At 39.7% G+C, this 21978-nt stretch overlaps 1 protein-coding gene across 15 annotated transcripts in view; it reads right to left on the bottom strand.

Moving 5' to 3' along the window:
* DMD (dystrophin) overlaps positions 1 to 21978 on the bottom strand; it is a 1138094-nt gene that overhangs the window by 13332 nt on the left and 1102784 nt on the right. For 13 of the 15 annotated variants that reach the window (XM_075097793.1, XM_075097785.1, XM_075097739.1 and 10 more), the window contains 6 exons: positions 19739 to 19804; positions 18339 to 18404; positions 15054 to 15212; positions 6730 to 6973; positions 6254 to 6377; positions 2138 to 2230 (listed from right to left, as the gene is read on the bottom strand). In XM_075097793.1, coding sequence (XP_074953894.1) covers positions 2138 to 2230; positions 6254 to 6377; positions 6730 to 6973; positions 15054 to 15212; positions 18339 to 18404; positions 19739 to 19804 — 752 coding nt within the window. The remainder of the gene's footprint in view (positions 1 to 2137; positions 2231 to 6253; positions 6378 to 6729; positions 6974 to 15053; positions 15213 to 18338; positions 18405 to 19738; positions 19805 to 21978) is intronic. The other 2 variants (XM_075097765.1, XM_075097775.1) reach the window with 1 other exon arrangement.

Genomic DNA, 21978 nt, shown 5'->3' on the forward strand with positions numbered 1-21978 from the left:
AGCAAATGACTTTTTCTTCCAGCTGGACTAATCTTTTTGCGTAGCCAAAGGGAGAGGAAGAGGCAGATTCCTGCTCAGCCCGACAGTGCTTTGGTCAGGCCCAGAAAAACAGTCCTGTGGGAAGCTTGACTCTGCCTGACAGCCTGTGCCTGCACCTGGCTGCTGCGTCAGAAGCTCCTCTCACGGCTTGGCTGAGGAAGACAGAAGATGACACATGTCAAACAAAGACTGTGCCTCCTCCTTGCTCGCAGCCCTCCACACAGCTAGAGAGGGGTTTTGCCCTTTACGGCTGCTAGTCAGGCAGTAAAGTATATGAACTGCAATCTCTTTTAGTGATGCTTGTGATCACATACTACACTTCTAACATAGTTACTGAACAGAGAAACAAAATAAGGTCATACATTCTTTCTCTGTATTTAAATGATCACATTTTGCATCACCAGAATGAAAATATGAAGTTATAGCTTAATTTACAGAATTAAAATATTAACTGATGTTACCAGTTTCAAATCTCTTTTTTTTTCCCCACTAAACTTTATCACTTTGATTCATGAAGTTTTGTATTTTTCACTAATAAAATTCAAAACCTTTCCTATTCTCAGTCAGTAGGGAGTGATATCTAACAGACTGATCTCTATTTATACACAGGAAATGAACCACTGTATTTCAGTTATCTCATTAACTGCTGTTTTATAAATTGCTCCAATTTACTTAAAACTAAGCTTGTTTTTAAAAAGAAACACTGTCAGTGTCATCAGCTACGATTACAAATTAGATACCACATTTGGTGAATAGGGTATCTACATCTAGACACATACGATTATGCAAGATCTCCTAAATACAACATATTTACACAAATGATGGTCACTGATAAGAAAGCACTGCCTGTTGCAACCTTCTGTACACAGCAACTTGAAAAATAAGTCCGTTTTTATCTACAAACCGATATTTGAGAGATTTTTCATCTGCTGTCTCTGATAATTGATATCTAGGCAAAATGAGGGCTGGACATGTGACTTTTTTATACGACGTTGAGGAGGAGATGAATGTAGCTAACAATGTATTGTATTACATTTTCTTCAATAATATCTTTTGAAGTGATCCCATGTTTTGATCTATAGCATGAGATCTTATGCAGTTTATACTGCCTTCTCCTTTTCCACAGCTCACAGGTGATGCCTGGTGAGAGCTGAGCTTGCTCTGAAATCAAAGGATGGAGAAAACTTGATTTCATTGACAGTCGAGCATGACGGTTAACGCATTTATCTACTAAAGAAGAACCTCTACCTCCATAGGATGTGTGAAACCTGTGCAAGGGGCCCTGCAGTAAGTCTATGTCCCTACTGAAATCTACTTAACAGGCTGTCAACAGACACCGGGACTTGCTTTTGCCAAGAGGTTTATATGTCTGAGCCTTCTTTCACAGCAACAGGTAATATTCCAAACTTCCCAATTCCTGCTAGGAATCGAAGCCATTTTTATTTGGCAGCAGAATATTTTCTCTGGGCTCAGAAAAGACCTTCTCAAATGAAAAAAGGTTGAACAAATAAATCCCAGTAATACAAATGCTTATCTTGAGCAAACAACAGGAATGAGCAAAACAGAAACAATGAAAGAAATGCTGTGGCTGTATGCACAAGCGCAGCCTACGCTGCACAAACAAGCAGCCCACTTGTTTTTCCTCCATCACTCTGGACCCAAGTGCTACAAGGTCGACAACTTTGACTCAGAATTTTAATATTATTTTTAACCAAATTCTTCTTGGAGAAAGGTAAGGACAGAAGAAAAATGTGCCGAGACATGTATTAAAAACAAATTGGCAAGGGGACTGAAAAGGAGTGAAGCTGTGACAAAAGGAAAAGGGAAGAGGAAAAAATGCTCAGGAAAAAAGGGTCTCAGACACACACTGTTGCATCCACGTATCTAGCAAGGGCTACCTGTGGAGGTAGCTTAAGGTAAAGGAGGAGCAGGCTGCTTCTCCACTCTAAATAAGACAGGTTTCTGTACAGCTATTGTTAAAATGAAAACAAAGAGCAGCAAAAAACTTGAAACCAAAACACAGCCCCCTGAAAACATCAAGGAGCAGAAAGCACTTTCATCTTCCTCCCTCTCATCTGCCGCAGGCAGCAGTGCTCACCTCTGGAGCTGGGGAAGGAGTTGTTCAGCTGCTCCATCACTTCCTCCAAACCTGTGCTTGTGTCCTGGGGAGGGCTGAGCAGCTCATCCTCGCCTGGAAAGCAAATCCACACCACCACATGAGAACCACTGTAAATTCATTTGCTAACAGCTTGCTATTGCGTATGTCCTTCATGAAGCTTAGGCTGTTCACTTAAACACATTTTCTGCTTAGTACACTCAAAATTTTAAAGGCAAATCTTGTTGACTATTATGTTTCTCTCTTTTTTTTAAGGATCTAAGTGAAATTAAACAATGAATTTTAAACAATTAACACTGACTTTAATTTTTAAAATGGGATTTAAGAAATAATCTACTCTGGTAAAAGAAGTGGAGTAAAATGTTTGCTAGGCACATTTAGTTCCAATAAATGACACTTGTTGTTTCAGCTTCTCTTATTCTACTAATGGAAAAAGAAATTGCTGTTGTGAGTGCTGCTGTTGAGCTTTCTAATAGTGCTGGATTCACGTTAGCACTGCTTTGCCTAGCTGCGTAAATCAGTAGAAACCCAGATTCTCATCTGCATCAGTATTAATATTTCTGACAGTTTAATTGCATCAGATTGGCACTCCAAGAACATTCAATTGTACCGTAAAAGGTTTTAGCAGCAGTTTAATAAAGCGAAATACATTTCTTCCACTGAATAATTTCTATAACCTGATTATAGAGCAGCGGCTTAATGGGAAATTCAATACATTATATTTTTACTGGGATTTTTTTGGCCATGGTTTCACATAACTAAAATCCATATGTTGATTTTACTGTAGACCCTAGCCTCCAATACAAACAAAGCATCTGAAAAAAGAGTACACTTAAAGGATACCATTTGAGTGAGATTCTCCTTTTTTACTAGATTTCTTTTATCCCTATTAAAACACGAAAGCAATTTTGCCTGCTGTAGTAATGATAAGAGGTACATCCTTATTTTGAAAATGACTTAATGACCCCTTATTCTAATACATCTTGCCCTTCTCAACCTGAGCAATAAACTGCCTGATTTTGTGTTAGCATTTACATTCTTTAAACACTGAGGTGCTCCATGCTAGTGAAAAGCCTACTACAGGAGGTGCTAAAGGAACGCTTCAGGACTTTACATACTTCCTATTATTAGACTTAGCGTTGGCCTCACCTTAGGACTAGGAGTTTCACAAGAGTTATTACTGAGCAAGAGTAATTCTTCCCACTCCACTACAAGAAGCAGGGTAAACTGTCTGCAAGAAGCACTTAATTAATATAAGTAATGGTCTTTGTATCACCTTCTTTTCCTCCATTAAGGGTCTAAAAATAGCTGCTGAGACTGCTTGCAGCTTGTTCAGCTTTTGACTGGTGCTGGATTTGCACAAATCATCTCACACCATGAGAAACTTCTGCATCAAGTGTTGTACCGATGGAGTTGCCTTAGCAGAAGTAATGTCTTTCCAGCCGCTGCTGGATGTCAAGGTGAAAACTCAGAGCAAGATCTTGCTGCTTCTACTTAGGCCAAGGACCTTATCAACATGCCTGCAGAAAACCACCTGGCCCTAAAGATCAAAAGAAGAGGGCAGTGGTTCTGCTGTCCTGGCCAAGAAGAACTGAGGACAGGTACTGATTTCCAAATGTCCTGGTAAGTGGTTATACAAACTGAACTGTGCTGACCCTCAAGAACCACTGTATCTTTTATTTAAAATGCATTATTTTTATTTTTTCTCATTTGGATGATTTTTCTGAGAATTTCCTTGTAAGTGACAAAATAAGACATCTGCCAAGCAACCTGATGAAAGTAAAGACACCTTCAGACCTCAGTTACCTCTCTTTACCCAAAACAGTCTTCTCCATTTGTGTTTCTATGAAAGGCTTGGAGAGCTGGGTAGGTCTCAAATATTCTGGTAGTACCTGAATGAATTAAAGTTCATCAACAACCTCTTGGCTCACAGGCCTCAGAGAACCTCTTCTGCTGCTACCTTACTGTGGGAGAAAGGCCAAAGATCAGGACTTTCCCATTAGGAGTCTATGAGAAGGAAGGCAGAACCTTTCCACTTGCCCAGGTGTATTTCAGGTCATCGAGGGATAAGCTCTTCTATTTGTAAATTAGGATCAGACTAGATCAGATTTGCTTTTACCAAATGGCTGGGCAACGCTGCTGGTGGAAAACCATTTACAGTAGTCTCTCCTGGTGAAAGCAGAGAGACAGAGAAGTGCCATGGGTCTACATTCAAATTAAAAAATCTAAGGTCTCCTTTCAAAAGGAAAATATATAAAAGCTACCGCTACATTACCTCATTGCCTGAAAGACCTAGGCATCCTCGGTATTTTCTCAGAAATGACGACTCCCTCATTACTGGGTGCCTGCCTGCTGCATGGAAGCATTATTTACAACACCCCTCTGGTTCCCTTCATGATTCAAGAGTATTTTAAACTGTGCTTTAGAAAACTCTCAGACTAGCAAGCAAAGCTTTCGGGTGTGAAAGGAGACTCGACAAACTGAATTAGTTGTGGTTTGTTAGCTCTGTTAGTAATTCTTTTTATAAGCTCTGCTCCATGCTGCCAACAGTGTTGCTTTGCTGAGTTTCAACATGATCATACTAATAATGATTCAACACCTCACTGTCCTTCCACATATTGGCTAAATTAAAAAATAAAAACCCCAATTCATGTCTAAATACTTGCTTTAAATGAGTTTTTGCAGTTTATATGATTGTATGTGTGTTAATTTCAGTCTCACAAGTTAAATGGGAATAATTTCATATTAAGTCAAATGAAAAGAAGTACATTATTGTATTTTGTCCTGCTAAACGATAAGGTATGAATCCACAAGACTTAATATAATGGCAGGGAACCACTGACTTCCTATCTTTTATTGTGTAATTTAATTAACATATTTTATGTGACGAATTTCATGACACTTCTTCAGAAAGCCGTACAAATTACTCCACTGATACATTTTGTCTCATCTGTTGCAAAATATTTACTCACTAGGAAAACGATTGAAGAAAGATCCAAATGAAATTGCTGTTACCTGTGACTGTACTCTCACCCCCAGGGTTTAACTTAAGCATCTGTAAAGGTACAATTTATTTCACATTTTTTGTTGTAGGGCACATAGACCCATCTTGTTTGATAACGGCACAGGCTGATGTTATTGCCTACGCTCAGGATAGAAGAAAAATCCCCTGAACAAGCTGTCTCTCCCATCATGATGACACTTCAGACACAGCAGAACGTCCCCTCCCATACTATTTCTCACTGTCATTGACTTTTTCACTAACTGCAGTGAAAAGCTCTCACTTAAGCCTCTCACTGTCCCCCAAAACCTCTCTCTGATATACACTAAATACATTTTTGTGTATGAAGCTGATTATCACCAGATTTCAAATATTATCTTGTTGACGTAATTTAAGTACATTTGCTTAAAGACGCTGCAATGGTTAATTGCTTTTCTACTAGCAGAAAATCCTTACTACTTGGTAATAAATAGTTATTAATTATGTAACAGATAGGAAATTAGGAAAATGCTGCACAGCAGTTACTAAAAGCACCAAAATAACAATTCCAGCCTCTAGCTACAGAATACTATTGCTTAACCTTACGCCACAACTCACATGATGTTCATTATCACATCTGATGTGGTATTTAGGAAAGACACTAGATGAGCACTGCTTACGAGTGAAAGCTCAATCCCACTGATTGAGACATGACATATTAAAAATATGATCACATCAGTTAACATAGGGATGATTAATCATAGATTTAATCTCTTAGCCATAATTAATACTACGCACATTTAAATCAGCCATGTCATGCTTTCAAAATTAAACTTAGTTTGAATAAAACAGGTAGCTTTTTAGTGATATTTGTTTTCAGAAGTCAAGCCCTGGCTGAGCTTTGTGTTTAATGTCAAAATATCCATCCTACTGTGTGCACCGTGATCAATAGCAATAGCCTGAACCATAATGAAGATGTAAATAGTCTGATGACATCGAGGACCACTGCAAATGTCTACTTTGTTCTCATTTGAACTTCTGCCTTCAAGAATATTTTTTTTTTGCTGGAAAATGGACTATAACTATTTTTTACGACAATCTGAACTTTGTTATCTTACCCATGGTTTCTGAAGTCTGGCTGCCAACTACACGAAGAAGCATGGGCTGGCTGCTGTCTGACCTCTGCAAAGAGGTAGAAGGAGATGATAGTGTTGTACCATTCACCTTGGCATCTGCCTGCGGCTGAAAATTGAAGAAAAAAAAAAAGAGGTTGTTATTAACAGCTCGGTACAGTTACCTTCATATCTCTGTGTTCATTTATTCCATGAATACACGCAATTTTATCTGTTTTAAAATAAATATATCTGTGCAAACAATGGATTTGAATTCCGAATAAAACAAGGAAGAAGACTAAATAAGAACCCTGAAACATATTTTCACCTTCTCACTTGCAGCCTTTATAACAACTTAATGTTTTTCTCTCGCTAGCCTCCACGGATATGATTTCTTGGTCTGTTGTCGTTATTGATAAAGCTTCACACCCGGTTTGGAAGAGGACTCTAGAGAGTTCTAGAATAAAGGCCTGAGGCCTCACCTGCTCCAGCAGCTGCCTCAGCCTGTGCAGCTGCGACTCCAGCTGTTTGTTGTGATCCTCCAGTATCTGCATCCTGGCTTCCAGGCGGCCCTTGTGCTGGCGAAGCAGCTTGGCTTCTGCAATGAGCTCAGCGTCCCGTGGGCTTTGCGGAGAAACCGGCATCATCTCCGGTGGGGACGGCAGTGGAGACAGTCCTTTGTGGTCATGCTGTTGCTTCAAACGGTCGTACTCTGCCTGCAAGTTTCTGTTGAGAAGTAACAAGGAGGTAAAGCTTTACAAAGCTGAATATGCAGTGCAGGTTACCCCCTGTGCAGGGCAGTGCAAAGGCCTTCCCGTGTGGTGGGATGTGTCTAACTACCAGGGCAGGGGCAGAGGCTCGCCTGCACCACCTGCCTTTCATTCTGCTGAAGGCACGTGCGTATAGGCGTACACCTCACAGACTTGCAGGGAGCTGATATTATAGGCACCTGTGACACAAGCACTGCCTAAAGGCTCTCTGCATCACCAGAATTCACAATCGATTCCCTTCCAGGGCACAGGATGCAGAAGGCTGGCTGGGCTCCAGACACCCTCCCGAAGCCCGGGTACGGTCTGTCCTGGGCTCAGCCCTCCCTCGGCTTCCTGCACTTTATCCTTCCTAGCAGAAGTCGGACTGCCTGTTCGCTTCCACGCATGAATACACTCGAGGAGTAATTAGTGCTAAAAGAGGACTTTGAGTGATCAAAGCACTTTACAAATGCTAATCAAAGCGGACGCCACCTGGCCGGCCTATCTGTTTTATAGATGAGAAAGCTAAGACAGAAAGGCCGCCCAAAAAGTCAGAGCAAAACACAGAATTCAAGAGCTCATTTGCAACTCTGCTGTCGTCAGTCAGGTCACATCATTCTCATATTCTCATTTTCATATCCGCAATTGCATTTCCAGCCTTTCTTTAAAATTACTAACCTAAAATGAGGAAAGACAAATTAGTGAGTTAATCTGTTAAACTACACTGCACTAACTTTTCGGGATATGATTTCCATCTTCATTTGGACTGCCCTGCCTAGAGTGCAGCAGTCTACTGTAACTTTATGACTCTGCTAAGCTTGTTCTTTTATTCTGTAAAACTCCAGTTTTACTCCAGTAAAACACTCCATAGATTAATATGATCTATAGCGGTCCACATGAAGAAAAAAAAAAAATATCTACCAAGCAGGAAGAGCACAGAAGGTAAGAAACTGAAACCTTGATAGTGATAACACAGTCCAAAAATGCAAAAATAGTAATTTGTAACAGAAGCTTTGTAGGCAAGGGAGGCCTAATAAACTGCACTGGGATTTGGTTGCTATGATGTTCCTTTACAGCTTCTCAGAGGGGGGGAAAATGGCTCGACGCTCTGGTAACTGCTTACTCATCACAAGCAGTGACCCAGATCTTATTTTTTCCAACTTGCTCTTATTTGAGATTGTGAGAACAGGCACTTCTTGCTGGTTCTGCCAGCAAACCACAATACACATGGACAGTTTGCTCTGGAGGCTTAATAGCACTCCCAAGAAACGTTACTAAGCTCTGAAACACTTCTAAAAGTACGTTATTGCGACCAGAACAAGAACTAAAACAGTATGCATCATTTCACATGGATGAGAAAGCAATGCCAAGGACAAAGACAGACCACTGACTGTTCTTCAGACATACTTGTGCCTCTCAGCAGCTGCATGATAGACATGTCCTAACCTGGGACTGTGGCACCCTCCCTCAGAACACGATCCATAAGGAATGTCTGACCTACATGACCCCTCCTCTGCAGAAGTTTTAAAAGGTTAAAATAAGCGGTTGACCATTCTTAACTTCAGGTTGTCCCAAAATTCAGATTTCTTTCTCTAAAACCCACACAAAGAGAAGAGACTATGGAGAGGTTTTTTTTCAAAGAAAGTTTTTGTTTTAATGAAATACAGAGTTTCAACTCCATGAAAATTATCTTGAAAAAAGAAAGAATGGCTATATTGGGTGTTGCCTTCCACATGACTTAATGTCTTCTAATACTTCTAGCTGAATGAATGGGTGAATGATTAATAAAAATACAAAAGGGAATAGGAATGAGCATGACAACAGTAGCACACACAGTCTTATTGCAGACTCACAGGACTGATCTTTAAGCTTGTTTTTCACAAAGTCTGTAAATAGCGGCTATCGCTACCCTGTGAGGAATTTCCCAAGTGTATGATATAGGCAATACTCTACAAACAGCAGACTCAAAAGTTTGAAGTGCCATAAAGCAAAGGATAAAATACCACCCTAAGGGAGAATAAATAAATGCACTTGATCATACTTACAACATAGTCAGGTACCTTGCTGCAAAGAAATCTACAATTATCGCCTCAACTATCAATACAGAGAGTCTTTCCAGTTAACTATGGTACTGAAAAACAAGTGAGGACCAGGGAGTAATTCAGATAACTATACTGTATCAGACACGAAGGCATTTTTAAAACCTCTTTCTGAAAGCCTATAGAAGAAAAAAAATTGTAAAGGATACTGCATATTATTCAAGCAGAGATTGTCGGAATGAGTGAGTTCTGCAATTAAATACAGTAATATTGTTGGAACAAAGGACTGTCATGTTGAAGGACGCATGTGAGTTTGCCCAGAGCCCCTGTGTCACTGAGTTTTCCAGCTGCACCTTTTCAGTCCAGCTAGAGAGTCCACAGTCCAGAGAATTAAGACTCATCGTAGTAACCTCTTTCAGAGCCGTGAGTGATGCAGAGTTCAGATTATCAACAATATCATAATAATAGGGATCTAACATCAGGAATAAAGATTTGTATTAACATAGGGGGGAAAAGCCGAAAATTTTTTCAAAAGCTACTGTAAGAATATCCTAAAGGAGAGAACAATCTGCTCTTATTCTTACCTCTGGAACAGTTTTAAGCTGTGCAGTGAAAAATGACTGCTGCTGGATGCCAGGTGTCCAAGGCACTGCCCACAGCGCTCAGAGTAAAGCCTCTCTGTCCCAAGCAAAGGTGCTCTCTGACACTTTCAGCATAAAATGGGAAGTAAGAGAAAGGGAATAAAAGCATAACCCTCTCTGCATGAACGTTACTGAGCAAGCATGGACAGTACTGGGAAACCCAGTTTCCTTCCACCATAGCTCAGGCTGGGTGATTTTTACATCTGTCTGTCACAAAAAAAGAGCTGCTGCATCTTCTGATCACTGGGAAAACATACTCTACTTCAGAAAGAGAAATATTCAAAGAAAACCCCATATATTCCATTCACTAGCTTGCTCCTCTTAGAAGCATTTATGAAGGAAAATAACAGAGGAAGCATGCAACGTAACCTTGATTTATGCAACTGTAAAGAGCTGGATAGTAAAGAGCTCATGAGTTATTAATCACATCTATCCCTGGCAGCATTAATTGCCTGGTGACAGATACCCTAGTGGACCCCATTTGCTGAGTAGTCCTCTAAGAGGCAATTGAGAATTTGTGACTTCATGTTATTTTTTAACTCCCTGAAGAAAATCAGTGGTTTGAAGAAACAGTCAAAGCGGTAACTGAACCACCTACCCCTGTCCCTCACTAGAGTGCCAGTGTTTACTTACAATACTTCACACTCAGAAGATCTAGTTTCACTTCTTCAATGCCAAAATAAATACCAAAAGGAGTCATGGCATGTTTAGAAATGCATCACTTTCTCGCTGTTGGCAACTACACAGAGGAACTTCTTTGAGGAGGCCATTTATCAGTCTTCAGATTTGAAGGAACACTGTAGCTGCATGGAAACAGGGCAGCTTTGAGATTCAGGGTATTAGTTCTTCTCCAGTGGCACACAGCCCACTGTGCTCCCAGTGCAAGTCAGAAAAGCAAAGGAAAGGCAAATAGCTCTGGCTGCAAATCTCATTTACTGAGCTCTTGATATAGTACAGCTAGGAGCTGGGAGGAAAACGAGAACGTGAGAGAAGTCTCCCTTTTATGGAAGCATCTATGTTAGTGATCTCGATTGACCTCAAATATTAGGAAATGTTCACTTCCTTTATTCATTAAAATAGCAGGAAAGTATTTAAATTCTCTGCAAAAAGTTCTGAGTGTCTGACACTGCAAAATCACATGCTTTCTGCATCCTAGACAGTATAACCTATCCTACAGTATAACCTACATAATGTACATGATGTTCAATAATACATAATGTTCAGAGGGACACAAAAATCGGTCTTCTCTGTTTTTGAAATATATTCACTCTTAAGGAAATTTCAAAATGTTTTTGGGACAGTTTTATAATTGTGTTTTTCTCTTATATTGCAATATAGCAATAGTGCCTTCCACAGCAAGATTACTTTGTGTCAACTGAATACATAAGAAATGGTCTTATCACAATATTCCATGTGAGGTAAAACTGAGCATGAGTATGAAGGCCTAATATTCAAAAAAGAAACATTATTACCAACTGAAAAAATTCTCTAAAATGCTCACATTTTAGCAAATATAAATAATTTAACTGTCAAATTTTAGCCATAAATTATTTAAGGAAGTCATATCTGCAAGCCACAAAAGCACCAACGTCTCAAAATGCTAGCAGATAAATAATGAATATCTAACAAGAGGTCCTTGGAACTGAAAAAAAAACCCAGTCAGAACTGTGTCACAGCTAGGTTAGTTTATAAGTCAGATAATACCTTTCAGAAGAATTCAAAATAGGCAACAGATCTTTTTAAACTGTCCACAAGCAAACCCTCAGAATTACAATTTCAAAGAGTCTTTTTTCATTTAAGTAACAAGTCAGGATGGAAATATTTGGAGACCAGAAACTGCAGCTGAAAACCAAATGGAAGTCAGAATTCAATAAACAGCTGAAAAGAGATGCAGAAAAGTCAAAACATGAAGCAAAAAAAAGGGAAGGGCTTTTTTTTTTTAAAAGCCAGAGACTGTGAAAAGCGGAGGAAAAAGAGAAATGACAATGAAGTGTTTTGAATATCGTAGAATTGCTTCTTGTTGGTACTTGATGCAGCTTTCCCAAGAGCTGCTGAGAAGTGACTGCATGTGCTGACTCTAATTGTACAATACGAGATACAGCAGAGAGAGCCAAATCTTCATTGTCAAAAATCATCAGAAGTGCATGCACCAAAAGTTTGTCACCATGGGCAGGAAAAGATGACTGTTCATCTAACACTGATGATGCTGCCCAGCCACTTGCCTTGCCTTCCCAGGCATAAGCATCACATCCAGCTCAGCGCCTGCAAGGAGACATGCTCTGGCCACAAGGCCTGAGGTATTTACAATGGAAATGAAACAATCCAGGTGCTTTAAGGTTGGGCTGAGGACCAGGAGGTCACAACATGATTTGTATCATGTTCAGCTCATTTCCAAGCAAACAGATTCACGGAGTCTTTGTGCTGCAGCAACAAACGACATTTGCTCAAAGGGCATTTTTAGGATCACTGTGGGAAGGAATGTGTTCACCCGCTGGAACCGGGCTCACACAAGGAATTAGGTCCCAGGTTGTTGATTACCTTTGGCAACAGCCAAAAAAGGTTTGCACGAACTCAAAGGAGGAGAAAGACTAGAAAATAGAAATTGAAAGGGGTAAGACTGTTTTTTAAAGGTAGATAAGTTATATGAGTGGCTCCTGACTGACCCTGTCTGAACAGCTTATTTTTCTAAACAGGAATCAGTGTTTTCTCCACAAAATCATAGTTATCTGGCTGTGACAAGCTATCAGGACAAGGAGAACTTGTTCGCTTTTCAGCATCCGCCTCACATTTTAAGTACAAGTTATTTATAGCGGTGTGCAGAGACAAAAGTCATGATTTTGTCATAATCAGTGAAAATCACAGCAGTGTGACCTCCGAGCTGTCCTATAGAAATAGACCTCTCCATCCCTGCTGCACTGAGACCTGAAGCATCCACAAAAGGCAAGGTTGCTTGTGGTGGCACCCCATCCATAACTGTGCCTCCAGTAGTACAAATGAGAAAACAACAGTCTATAACCAAGCTTAGCCTACAGCTCATGTTTAATCCAGGATTGGCAAACTTCAAAACAGGTATTTTTAAGGTATAATTCCTGTCAGAGATCTCTTAATGTGCTATTCCTCATTAGTAGCTGTTATATTAAATAAAGCTCATACTGAAATTTAATGTATAAACCCCAAAAAAGAATTTTTTAGCCTATTTAGCTCTCTAACTCCAGGCTATACTAATGTTCATATACCACATTTCTAATCTAAAATGAAGCTGCTTTAAAGGCATCCTCCCTTCTGGTGGGCAGCTTATTTTGTATACAGACAGAAAAGCATTATGATTTTTTTCTTCTCCTTCCAAGTGCTGTTAAAAAAATTAATACCCCTCCCCTGAAAACTCAGCTATTTCACTACCTGTACAGTACTAGTTACACAATATTTCCTAACTACAGAAGTCCTGTAAGCAAAATATGATGGTTTATTTCAAAATACTGATCCTCCTCCACTTTGGAAAATACTTGGGCTTTATGTACCATGTAGTGGGAAGTCTGGGGTTTGTTTCAAACCAAATCTCACTGCTGTTCAGACGGCAAGGGCTTTGTTTACTACAGCTTTCTGTCTGAAGCACCTTCCTCATCCTTTACGCCTACTGATCCTCTACATCCTCCCAAATCCTCCTGAAAAAAAAGTGTGCTCTTGACCCTTCCTCTTTATTTCTCACTCTCCATTTTATTATTATTTATATGTCTGACAGACATTGTGCCAGCATTTTTCATGCAGGCAGAAACATAATCTCCAGGTGTTTTCTTTGCTACTAATTCCTCACAGAAAGCAGTAAGATTTTAGCAGTTCGATTTTCAGCTTAACTTGGCCTGAACATTGTGTGGTCTGAATGCAGAGAGGGTGCAACGCAACTGGGAACACAAGGGCATGAGAAAATAATGGCCAATTAAAAAAGTAACTCTTAGAGCAAATTACACCTCTAATGAAAAACACACGTGTGAAGCAAACTGTTATTTAAATTAGTTGCCCCTGCCCCTGGAGGTGTATAGAGATAAGCCTACGGGAAAGTAAAACCTGGTATATATGGAGGACAGGCTCTTCCCTCTTCCTGGTTGAAGCATATTACTTATACAGAAAAATGGACTTAATCTGCAGAGATTAGCTGATGCATGTCCAGAAGGAAGCACAAGGCAGATCTAAATCTTCCTCCTGTTCCAGGTGACAGAATAGCTTATTTCAGGCTCCTCCATGCCAAAACCAACTCCAGATGTTCTTCAAGTCCAGGCTCTGCTCTTTTTAAAGATGTCCCGACCACAAGCTCCATGAGATTGTGGGGTGATGGAACCGCTATAATTGATTAGTAACATCCAAAGAAGACTTATGCATGGAGAGAAGATCTATGACACTGCCAACGCTTGCGTTATTTTTTGACATGCCTAAGGTAAATGATTACTGCATTAAACCCTCAGTGTAAACTGAAGTACCTAGTTCTTAAATAAGCAGGAAAAAAGAGCATGGAAGTGCCAACAGACTTTGCCATAAAAGCTGAAGATAGCAGAAGGCAACTAAAACCGGTTTTTTTTGTAGATCTAAATGATTTCTATCTTACAGTCTGATTTTGGTAGTTTATAGTTGCAAATATGAATCTGCAAGGGTTAAGATCTACCAGCTTTTATGCTGATGGCCCACGACTTCGGAACAGCATAGAAAAAGGACTGCAGTGTTGTGATGCTGCAAGAATCCAGTCAGGTTTGTGGGTTTTTTTTTTTGTGAAATTAAAAGTGGTTAAAAAAAGAAACAGAAAGAAAAGAGGACTTACGTTTTAACCACCATGAAAGAACTCATTTGCCTGAAGAAAACGCAGCTTTATAACTTATTTTATCCTAAAAACGTTATCGAAGTGAATTCCATCTAACTGTACAGCACAATTATTTCACAGATGCTTTACTTCAAGTTAATTAAGGTAATTTCAAAACCTCATGTATCCCAGTGGCCAACTTCTTGAGAAAAGCCTGTCTTTCCAAGAACCTCTGCCTGTCTTTTCCAGACAGGGGTGCAAAAATCTTGTAACAACTAAATAAAATAACACTGGCACAAAGCTCATCACTGTCATGGAAATAAAGGAGATGGTAGAACAGAAAGAAATATGAAACACAGCCAGCAGAGCTTGTCGCAGGCAGCACTGTAAGTATTACGTGACCTGTCTATGTCTCTGAAGCCTGTCATTTTGGAGGTTTTGTGAAAGAAACAGTGCTGAATCATCACTGCACTGGAAGTGGGAACAAGTTAGCAACGATATGACATCAGCCTCACCACTTAGAGAGAGAAAGATTTCGGTTGCCCCTCTAGTGCGGGCCTGAGGGCTGAGGCAGCTGGAGGCGTAACCCACCTGTTTTCCTCCTCCAGGTCCGTGAGGATTCTCTCCAGTTCCCCTCTTTCCTCACTCTCCAGGGAAATCAGGATCTGGGCAGGGCTTCGGGGCTGGCTCAGTGGGGACTCCTGGTTCAGACTTTGGCAGTAGTGCTGGATTAACAAGTGTTCATCGTCACTGGAAAACAGAGGAGGATAAAACAGGCTGTTCAGTTCCTCATTTTAAACTTCGTGGTGAATATGAGGAGATGATTCAAGCCCAGTCTCCCATTTCTTACAAAGAGATTTGCTGAACTCTTTTTAACAAAGAGCAAAGCAATGCACCTTGAAGTAAAATCTGCTAAACTGTTTCACTTAGTCTGATAATTTTCCTTCTCTGCAGCGTACACCTCTCTTCCCCTCTGCTTCTCAGATACTTAAAGCCAAATTTTGCCACAGCTGACAACCTCAGCTTTCCTCTTTCGCCTAACTTCGGTTAGGAATTTGCTTGAGAAAAAAGGCCATCTTCCGCCACTTGACCTGTGTTGTGGAAGGCTCATTCAAGAAAAGGCAAGGCATTTATTTTCACACCTACAAACTCTCCTTATGTAATAAAGATGTCTACATTTCTCTAAAAAATTGTAAATGAGGTGAAATAAAAAAATATTGACTTAATTGGAAATATTGACTTAATAATTAAATTATGCTATTTTTCACTGCGTGCGGTTTTTTAAAATTACAAATGATGTACACTGTCATAATACAAATATATTGTATTTAATACATATGATCTCTTTATTTCTATTACCCCCAAAGCTGTCCAGCACTTGAAACAGAAACATCTCTGGAAGAGAAAAGTAAATACAATTCTGAAGACCTTGGTCACCTCCCAGAATTATATGGGTCTTTTAGGCGCAAAGGAGATACATCCAGGCCCCAAGCTTGTGCAGGTAACGCTAGACTTGACTGTGAGAAACCATGGAAGGTTTCTCTTGACACCATAAGTCAAGGAAAGAAAAAAAAAATGACACTGCTGTTGGGAATCTTGTTTTTCCAGTAGTACTTATTACCAAATAATTCAGTCTAGGTTTTTTCTGTTACATTTGTAATCCAGAATTTAACAGGCATTTTGAATAGCTGTTATTGTTCAAAAATTAGAATTTTCCTGGTTTCCATTTTGTTCCTGAAAATGTTAATGATGCCATTTTATAGACTGCAGGAGTGCTAAAGCAATGCAGAGCACATTGACATTAGATCATAAAAGGGAAATATTAATTTTTCACAACAGGCATCCTTTCCTTTTTCTAAACAAAATCTTAAAGGCTTGCCAGTTCCTAAATTCATACTTTTCAAGAAACCCTTCAACTGTGATTTCCTTCAAACAACTGCTTTGCATTTATAAATAGCCTTACACATCTGAACTGAATTATCAGTGAAAAAGTGGCATAACTATTGCAGTACAATGTCGCTTTGCAAGACATACTTTTTTTGTGCGATTTTCAGCCTGCGTGTATTTTGAAAAAGTAATTGCAATGACACTACATATCTAAATGTTTTGCGGTATATATACATGTTATTTCTTTACTGTCCTCCTTCCCTGTCTCCATCTATCACTCTAATGACAGTTATAAGCCCGATAATCCAAAACTGTTAAGGATGTCTACAAATAATACTTAAGCACACATAACCTGACAAACAAAACTGAAAGAATGACAGATGCGAATTCATAGTGAGCTCTGATTTTGCTGCAATTTGTATCTGGATCATATTTCTTCCAAAATTTGGAATGTACAGATTTATTCTCATTTTAATAGCACAAACTGAGTAACAAGCTGGATAGCCAGTGGTTAGCTTATTAACTGAATCATATTAATACAACTTTTAATTAACCGAAGAACGAATTGAACAGTAAGACCAAAGTGTAATACCAAAAGATACTGCTTATGCATGATTTTGTGACTAAGGAGAGTGAAACATTACAGTGGGGACAACGGGAAATTCCGTATATAATAGCATTACTGATATGAATAACAGTTCAAAATTGACATACAACTTAGAAACAAAGTTTTCATTACCTGCACAAAACTATACCGACTTGGTGTATGTATTAGTTTTGAGATGTCATTTTAACTGTTTCCTTTTTGAACCAATATATTAAGCCGATGTACAGGGGATTTTCTTTCAAAGTTGGTAGGTAACAATCCTACCCAGTCAAAAGAGAAACTATTTTGAAACAAAGAAACAGCTTTATTGCTATCCAAGAACATCTCACAGGCTCACAACCAACCTTATAACATACTAATGATTCGGAATCTCAACTTAAGTGAATGAAAACTGGCCAGAGTACTGTGCTTCAGTGGAACGCTACAAGTTTAATAATAAGATGCTGCCTGAATTTTCAAAAAAATCCATCCCTTAAACTATGGTAAGGATGAGATTATGTAGAACAGAAAAAAAGATACTTTTAGAAAAGTTGGGATTTGAGCTCTTTCATATTTGATTGATTTATAATCTGTGCTATGGCTTCTCCTACAGAGTCAATTAACTAAGACCGAATTTTCAAGCACGACAATGACTTACGTGCTTCTATCCTGTTTTCAGAAACACTGCTCACGGTTAGTTTTCTAGTTCTGTGTCCTTTCACTCAGCGAATACGCAAGACCAAGAAAATCATGCGAGAGGAAAAATACCTTATCGTGTCAGAAAACCACAGAAAGGCCTCGGTGTGACATTAGATTGAGTTGCCTTTTAAAAATTAAACCTTTTATGTACGACTCTACATTTAAAGTAGTACAACGAATGATTGTCAGCGATCTGTCCAACTTAAACTTCCCTACTTCTAGCGCTTCACGGTGAGGATGAGTCCCTCCTGGCTTCCACTTGCAATGTGTTTCAGGTATTTGTAGACCAAAGATTTCTGTCTAGCCCCACTAACCTTTTGAATAACACTGCCCACAACATTTTCTAGCTTACAGCAATTTAACCATGATTAAGCAGGCAGTTCAGAGAAGGGTTATCTTTTTATCTTAGTTCTTAAAACACATCAGATGACGAGCATTTTTTCCAAGTTATATGGGAGCTATTTGCTGAATAAATAACTAATTTTTTGGAAGAAATTACTAATTTTAATTTTGAAGGTATCAATCATCTGTTGCATAAATTTGGTATTAAGCTATAAGCCATAAAACTAGACACTACAATACAAATTGAAAGAACATGAGTTTATCATTAAATTGAACCAGATGTGGTACACAGCCGTACACATTCAGCACTACAGAATTTCATTACAAAACACATGCCGAACATATTAAAACAGCCTACTTACATGCTCTCATTAGGTGAAATACTGTCATTCAGATAAGAACCATTGGTGTTCTCCATTTCTGCTAGCCTACAGAAAAATAAACAAGACTCATTAAAATCAGTTCTGTTTTCCAGAAACTTTATTTGCTCTAATATTCCTGAAAGCATTAAAGAGCATGATGTCTTTGATGAATTTGAAATTAAAATTAATTTACACTCACTGTTGATTACCAAAAAAGTTTTGCAATAAGCTATCACAAAGGGTTATTTATTCGTTACAATGACCTGGCTAAACTCACTTCTAAGTATTCAACCCTTTCTCTGACGTTATATTTCACTCCTCATGATTAATTAACTCCACAATCAAAGAACGGCCTTAAGATGCCAGGGGATTACACAAATTGCTTTGCACCTGGCAATGCCATCATCAGAACTGTAATGATCAGTCATTTCACATTGGTTTTCAAAACTCCACCCCTCCTAAACATCCTGCATAATTCAGAAATACCTCTCCTGATCAAGTGATTTTGGGGGAGAGAAAGAGTAGGTTGGAATAACTATTTTTTCATTACCTCAACCCTTGCAAATTTGCTTGCCTGGTAGAAAATAATTTTGGTATTTGTGCAATTCACCTACTTTTTGATTCTTAAGAGCAGTATGAAAGCAGACAAGTGAACTAAAGCAGCGATATACCATTATTTTAATCCTCCAAATCAAGGAAAAATCCCATTTGTGGTATTCCACGAGCTGAATTACTTAACATTAAAACTGCACTTGAGATTCACATAGAGTTTGGAGCTTTCTGCTCTTCTGATTTTTATGATTACACCAGGGTCCACATTAAAAACAAAGCCCTGTGTAGAATCATAGAATCACAGAATGGTTTAGGTGGGAAGGGACCTTTAGAGGACATCTCATCCAACCCCCCTGCAGTGAGCAGGGACATCTTCAACTAGATCAGGTTGCTCAGAGCCCCGTCGAGCCTGACCTTGAATGTTTCCAGGGATGGAGCATCTACTGCCTCTCTGGGCAACCTGTGCCAGCGTTTCACCACCCTCACTGTAAAAAATTTCTTCCTTATATCTAGTCTGAATCTACCCTCTTTTTGTTTAAAACCATTACCCCATGTCCTATCACTACAGGCTCTGTTAAGAAGTCGGTAACCTGAGTGCACAGCTTAAGGAAGACCCCACAGGACCTAAAGGCCCCTTCTGACCGCATAGGTGCTCTGGCGTGCAAGTTAGTTGGCAGGCTGGTTAGCAGCAACCACAGGCAATGCTCTGCATCCCAGAGCCTGGAAAGCAAAACCCCAAACCCTATGTTTCTCTAAGAAGTGCTCAGGTAGCAGCTAGCCTTTGGGATTTTTTTTTTTTAAATGATTGTTTAGAGAAAGATCTGCCTAATGTCCAGCTGGTCTCATACCTGCTAGCATAATGTTCAATGCGTGAATGAGTATCATCATGTGAAAGCTGAGGGGACGAGGCAGGCCTATAAGGCAGAAAACACTGATTAATCACAAATAACACCCCTTTAAAAGTAAAAAGACACTTAGCTATGCCTATACCCTCTCATCTCCATGCTTTATGCTTATGCTATATTTGATAAATAAGAAGTTAGAACTCCAGGTGCTGTGTCTGCCTCCTCAAGCCGTCGGTGCAATGTTTTGTGGTACCACAACGGGGATTTTGACCATTCTGCAATCCGTCTGCTGCAACGACTCTTCTTCACACCAGCGCCCAAAGAACCCTTTTCCAAAGGATTTATGAATGAGTTTTTGCCCCGGTTTTCCCTTCACACCTGCCTCCTTCATTGGTAATTCTGTTTCACGTGCAGCCCTGCACCGGCTGCGAAAGCCCTGCTGGGAACCTCTCCTCTGCCTCCTGCCCTCCTCCAGTGCCTGCTTCCAGCACTTCCCACTTAAGAGAGCCTTTAAGGACTCCTCCACGAGCAACTAGAAATAAATACAAGAAACAAAATGTCTGAAATGATCCTTTAATAACACACTGTAGAAACGGATGATTTTGCCTAGCATCTCTCCAGAGTTGTAATCTGAACCGTAGATCCGCGTGTTATTCAGGAGGACACTGTCAACTATTTCCGGTTTTCTGCCTGACAAACCAGATGGTATGAGGTCCTCTTCACTTTTTTGTCGATGAAAACAATTCATGGGACTCTTCTCATGAATTAGAGTATTGTTTCTTACAGCCTCAACTCTGGAAAACGTCACCATTGAATTACGTTGCCTACGCAGTTCAGAGAGAACCCTTTCCTGCCGCGTGGGATTTTGCCAATCTACATGTATCAGGAGGTGCTGGAATAGCAAAAAACGACGCTGCTTCCCAAATTATATGGCATTTTTATATTTTAGCTGAATTTCAACTTCTCCTTATCCCATCTCTGACGACTCTCCTTCTGGCACTCCTGACTGAGAAAGGACTTCCCCCCATTTTAAATTGTTGGACACTGTGGTTCAGGCTGGGTCTGCCCAACGCGGATTCCACTGCACTGCAAGCGCAGATAAATTTTGTATTTACTGGTTATAAACCAAAACTGTGATAATCTTGTGGTTCATAATGCTCCCGTGTTAGGAGTTTGATAATCCTGCAGTAAACCTACTGGACTGGTCATCTTTCATTTTTCTAATAAACCTGGAAAGGGCTCTAGAAAATTAGAATCCTTCCAAATTCAGAGCCCTGTGTGCTGGATACACAAAATTCATGATCATTAACGTCTCTTCTCACGGAACAGCAAAGTTTTTCTCTTTAAGACTTTACAGGCCAAGTACCATGAATCTCATTTTGTCAGAAATGAGCTTTGGCCTCTGACTGTACTTTTACCCATCACATGTTCAAATATTACCACAGCACACCAGAGGATAAATACTCAGTTCACAGAGTTCCTCAGTGCAGCAGAGGTTCATGCAGATGGGCAATTGCTTCTCTGCAACTCGATATCCTATTTTGTGTAAGAACATCTGCACTTAAGGGAAGGGAGGAAAAAAAGATCCAATTTATCTAGAGCAGTGGATTATGGAGCAAGATAACAATGGTTTTCTGATAAATTGATGCTATCCCCATGTTTTTCTTTATTCGACATACAGTAGATGTTAAGCTGGTCTAAGCTGGTACTATCAGTGGAAGAAGGGGCCTTGGTTTCAACACACACACACACACACACACACAAATGTTGCTGCTAATACTGTGCACAGACTAGGAAATCTGTGTTAAAAATAGATTTAGTTTTGAGCTGGATAATTGTAGTCACTCTTACCCCTGGCATTACATATGTATTTGTACCAGTACAAAGGCAAGGACAGCCCCTGGTTGGGACCAACTGGACAATGAAGAGAAGGGATGTCCCCTTTGGCAACAGTGCCAGGCAAAAGATGGGCCTGACTGCATGATCACCTACTTGCTGCCTTGAAACTAAGCTTCATCTTCAGAAGTGAACAAGGTAGTTTTTTTTTATATATATATATATTTTTTTTTTAAAGACAACACAGTGTTATGTAACTTGCTGGAGTTGCTTCTGTCATTCCATCCACTGTGGGCAGGGAACGAGGCTATGTTCCCAGGTTTGTCTCCACTTCAGAACACATACTACAGTGGAGATCTACCTCAAACAGCTTTTTAAAAGTTTGCTTATGAAAGCAACCCTGCTGA

This window comes from Phalacrocorax aristotelis, chromosome 1 (genome assembly GCF_949628215.1).
Source record: "Phalacrocorax aristotelis chromosome 1, bGulAri2.1, whole genome shotgun sequence".
NCBI lineage: Eukaryota > Metazoa > Chordata > Aves > Suliformes > Phalacrocoracidae > Phalacrocorax > Phalacrocorax aristotelis.